General features: G+C 52.9%; 1 protein-coding gene across 1 annotated transcript; it reads left to right on the forward strand.

Annotated features, from left to right (window-relative positions):
* Window positions 1–376: 376 nt before the first annotated feature.
* LOC101970713 (vasopressin-neurophysin 2-copeptin) lies at window positions 377–2,262 on the forward strand. Its single transcript, XM_013356431.2, has 3 exons — window positions 377–497; window positions 1,710–1,847; window positions 2,156–2,262. The coding sequence occupies exons 1-3, from the start codon at window positions 377–379 to the stop codon at window positions 2,260–2,262; spliced, it is 366 nt and encodes a 121-aa protein (XP_013211885.2).
* The last annotated feature ends 2,636 nt before the right edge of the window (window positions 2,263–4,898 follow it).

Consider the following 4,898-nt stretch of genomic DNA (forward strand, 5'->3'; position numbering starts at 1 on the left):
AAGAAAGCAGTTTCTACAGGTAGCACTTGTTTGCTATAGTCATTAGTGCCAGAGAAAGAGAGAGAGAGAGAGAGAGAGAGAGAGAGAGAGAGAGAGAGAGAGAGAGAGAGAGAATTCTTCAAGATAATACCTATACAGACATTCATGTCTGGGGCTGCTTTAAGTGTGCCATTAACTTGGCTAGCTCCTTGGGAACGGAAAGGGGCGTTTCAGGGACATGGTGTTTTACTGTCTTGCTCTTTTTCTTAGGATGACACAGGTGGCTGCCACATTGTCTCTGAGGGAACACCATCCCACATAAATAGATAAACCACCAAGGCAGCAGCACACAGCCCGTCCACGAGCTCTGTTCCCTGGCCTCACCGGGAGCAACAGGATGCCCAGCACTCTGCTGCCCGCCTGCTTCCTTGGCCTGCTGGCCTTCACTTCTGCGTGCTACATTCAGATGTGCCCAAGCGGGGGCAAAAAGATCATGATTGAGAATGGAGACGACCCAGGTACTACTGTGGACCATCTTAGTATGCCAGCCGTGATCAGTGCCTAAGGATGGACAGGGGCTAGGAAAGAGGGAGTCCTTGGGAGAAACCAGTCTTGAGGGGTAGAAGGGGCTGCTGGACACGGATCCCATCCACGTGTGGGATGCAAGAAATTGAGAGAGAGATGCTTTTCCAGTAACTGGGCTTGGGGTTGGATCAGGGAGAATGCAGTGGGGAGGCCTCTGCTGGGCCTCTTGGGTCCTCTCATCTGGACTAGTTGGAGGATTGGCGGTTCTGTCCCACCTGCAATTCTAGGTCTTCTCCACCAAGCACCAGCTGCTCTCAGCCACAGCTAGCTGACCTCACATTCAAATGGCTACTGATCTAAGCTGGCCTTAGAAGAAGGACCACTCAAGTACCTGTAAGGAGGTTCTGCTAGACACCTAGTCCAATTCTCTTTTGCCGTATGTCCAGCTGATTCTCCTTTTTTTTGTTGTTGTTTAAAATTTTTTTATAGTTGTAGATGGACAGAATGCCTTTCTTTTATTTATCGAACCCAGTGCCTCATGCACGCGAGGCAAGCACCCTGCCACTGAGCCCCAGCCCCAGCCCCAGCCAATTCCTTTTAATTCCAGCTATGACAGAGCTGAAGGAAATCTGATCAGTTCTGCCCAGGCCACAGGTGGCTCTATGCGGAGCTGTAGAATAAGGGAGACTGGGCAGGTGGGCAACCCTACAGCCTCCCTACTGTGTGTTGGCTTCTTTGAAGGTCTGAGGTACCAGGTTTTCATGTTCTCCCCAGAGTTCAGGGCCCTGAAAGCCATCTGGGTGGCTACAGTAGGGTGAGCATTGGATCATGTATCCAAGTGAGGCCTACCAGGTTGGTGGTAGGTTGCAAGGGCAAAGCCAGAAATGGGAGAAAATGTTCATGTGTGCTCTGCATATGGTCAGGGGCCCTCTGCAAGGGCCTAGGGATGAAATTTACATAATGGGGCAAAGGAAGTTATGCAATAGTTATATAATAGGCAGATGACAGAGGAGGGCACACCAGTGATGTCCCCAGAGTTGGAGAGAAGGTCTCCTGCGGTATCCCATGGGGAGACCTGTCCCACAAATAAAGGTGAGGATGCTGTGGGCTGTTACTGAGAACTGGTCTTCTGTCGCCTGAAAATGGAAGTGTTTTGTCCATTTTGCACCCGCCCTTGACCTCTCTTCAGATCCGTCTTCCCCCAGGACCTCAGTCCCATGATTATCACTTGCACTCTGGCACCCTGAAGCCCAGCTTGTACTCCTTGCACCTGCCTGGCCTGGTGCATGCCCCTACTTTTCCCACCGCCTCCCTGATCGCACTCACCTGCATCCATCCCTGCAGTACCAGAGCCACAAGATAAGGCACCGACTGAGAATTTTAATCAACTCCCAGGAGAAGACAATGAGGTTCAGGAGGAACATGGAAATGCTGCACTGTTTCCACAAGAAATTTCCAACGTGGCCAGGCAAGCACATTCTGAAGCTGTGCTGGAAGAGGAGCAGCAAAAGCCCCCCAGGCTGAGGCTGAAACGCAGGTGAGCTACTGGGGAGGGTTGGCGGGGTGGGTGCCTGCAGGGGACCCAGGGGTGGAGGTTCTGGAGCTCTGTGCACCCCCCAGGATGCCCACACTGTTATGGTCCTTCCCACAGATAAGTGCACCAGCGACCCCGCGGGCTGCCCTGCCTTTGACCGAAGCAGGGGAGCCCACGACAGGAGCAACGCCACCCAGCTGGAGGAGCCCACCTGCTGCAGATAGCTGGGGCACTGAGGCCCGCCCAGCCCAGAAGGCCAGTCAGGGTTTGAGCTGCCTTCAGCGGCCACTCTGAACATCTCTTCCCACCCCTGTCCCAAAGAAAATAAACCTTTATAGATGCACCCCAGTGTTCCTCTCAATCTCTCGGATAGGGAGGGGAGACCGCACCAGGTGAAGCACAGACCACTGAACACTCCAGCCAGTTCATACACCAAACGTAATGGAGGCATTTTAATATATCTCAAATGAACACAGATTCTAAAGCCAGATGGGCTCCATGGAAGGGGTGCTGCCTAATCCCGAGAACAGGAAAGGACAGGCGCTCCCAAGACTCCCCTTTCCCAAAGTGCTTGCCAACCAGAAACTAGGAATGAGGTCAGCAGGTGACCTAAGGGCACAGAGCAACCTGGCCCAGAGTCACACCCTTCCTGGTGACCACATCCAGTGGCTGGTCCATTTGGGCCCAAATGTAAGACACCTCTGCTCTGAAGGGGCATTTCAGCTCCCTGTGGGGTCAGCTGAGGTCTGCAAGGCAGGGGCCCCTCTGCCTATATCTCTCCCTGTCCCTCCCCAGGCCCACTGCAGCAGACACCCTGTCTCTAAAGTCCCTCTCAGGCTGCTCCCTGGGGCACCCACATGCTGTAATGAGGGAGAGATAAGAGCCAGTGTCAGAGAGACCAGTCCCCTCTTCTCTTGGAGAGGAGAATGGGACAGACCTGGGCTCTCCTACCTTCTTGTCACTTTCTTCAAGGAGGGGCTGAGGCCAACATGGTCAAGCAGGTGCCAGAGCCTGTCTGTCCTGGAGTCGCTGACCTGAGTCATCAGTGTGAGCTCCAGCCCTGAGGAGCTGGCCAGGCTGACCTGGCTTGCACATGCAGGTCTTCAGCCTTCCTGGCTTAGAAGGCTAAGGGCCTGAGCCCAGCAATGACCCCAGAGAGGCCTCCCACATACCTTGTGGCCACAGTGACCTCACTCAGACTGACCTGTGCACATAAATTACCATAGTATAATGTCCCAGTGTGACTGACCTAATTCCTCTGTTCACCACCTCCCCATCTGCTGATGCCCCCCATTACAGATGCTCAGAAACACCCGTGTCCAAAGCAGACAGAAATCCCATCCTCAGGCTGGGGGTGCAGCTCAGTGCTGCAGTGCTTGCCTGGCGTGCAGGAGTCTCTAGGCTCATGCTCCAGGAGGTGGGCCTAGGGTAGGTGGGGAGGGCCTCCTGCCTTCATGGGGCTTATATTCAGGTAGAGGAGGGGAGGTGGGAACCGTGAACGTGTTCCAGAGGGCTGTGCTACAGTGTGGACACTCAGGGTCAACAAGCCCCCAGTGCTGAAGCCTTGATCCTCAGAGAGGTGTGTTTAGGTTGTGCTTCAATCTTGAAGAGGTAGTGCCTAGTGGGAGGACATGTGGTTGTGGAGAGCATGTCTTTGAAGGGGACAGTGGTACCCTGGCCTGTCTTTGCTCTGTCTTGTGCTTCCCAGCCATGAGATATGTGGTTTTGCTCCATTCTGTGATTCCGCCAGCATATGCTGCCTCTTCGTGAACCCAGAAACAACAAGGCCAACTGACGATGATCTGGAACCTCTAAAACCATTGTCAAAATCAACTTGAATTCTCCACAAGCTAGTTATCTCAGGTATGCTGCTGTAGAGTGGAAACCCAGCAATGGGAAACAAAGATAAACCGTAGTAGATTTTAGAGGCAAAGGCACCTTGTGTTATAGGGACTGGGGCATGGCTCAGTGGTTGAACAGGTTCTCAGAACGTATAAGGCTCTGGGATGGATCCTCAGCCCAGCCCCTCAAAAAGAAAAAAAGAAAACTTTTGTAGATTGGTAAGTGGTATGGAGATTGGAGAAAGGGCCTGTTCTCACATTTCTAAGGGTGGTTGGTGTCAACGTCCTCCTGGCCATGACCTCAGAGCCCTGGACAATGGTGAGGAGAGATGCCACAGGCATCAAGGTAGGACAGTGGGTGTTTTGCAGTGCTGGGGATCCACTCCAGGGCCCCCAACCTGCTGGGCAAGGGCTCTACCATTGAACTGAATCTTCAGAACTTTTATTTTTCTTTGAGTCTGGGTCTTGCTAAGTTGCCAAGGCTGGCCTGGAAGTTGAGATCCTCCCGCCTCATTCGTCCAGGAGCTAGATGACAAGTAGCGCCAGGGTGCTGACTCTTTGCTTAGTCATGGTGGGATCCACCTCAGTTCCATAGCTGTCTGACTCAGGACCAGCATGATCCTCAAATGTTTCCATCGCACACGAGGTGCCCTCTTGGGCTCCTATAATTTTGGTCCCTGCTGTTCACCTCTTCACAGTTACAGACCATTCCTGTGTCTTCATGGTGGAGAGTCCTCAGGGGAGACAAATGGAAAAGGGGGAAGAGAGAAAGCTGTGCTGCTGCTGGCAGCAGAGTCCATCTGAAAATGAGGCCCAGCCCCTGGGACACCTGCAGGGCCACTGGATGGTGCACATGAGAGGAGAGAAAGACACAGGAGGGTGGGGAGGGGCAGAGGGTCTGCTGAAATGAGTGAACTGTTGTTACCTGTTCTCACACAACCTAGACCAAAGTGGAGGGGAGTACTTTAAAGAAAGTTAAGAGACGGGGGTTTTAATCTGGAGATTTGAAACATTTAGTT

The sequence above is a fragment of the Ictidomys tridecemlineatus genome, chromosome 5, assembly GCF_052094955.1.
Source record: "Ictidomys tridecemlineatus isolate mIctTri1 chromosome 5, mIctTri1.hap1, whole genome shotgun sequence".
Lineage (NCBI taxonomy): Eukaryota > Metazoa > Chordata > Mammalia > Rodentia > Sciuridae > Ictidomys > Ictidomys tridecemlineatus.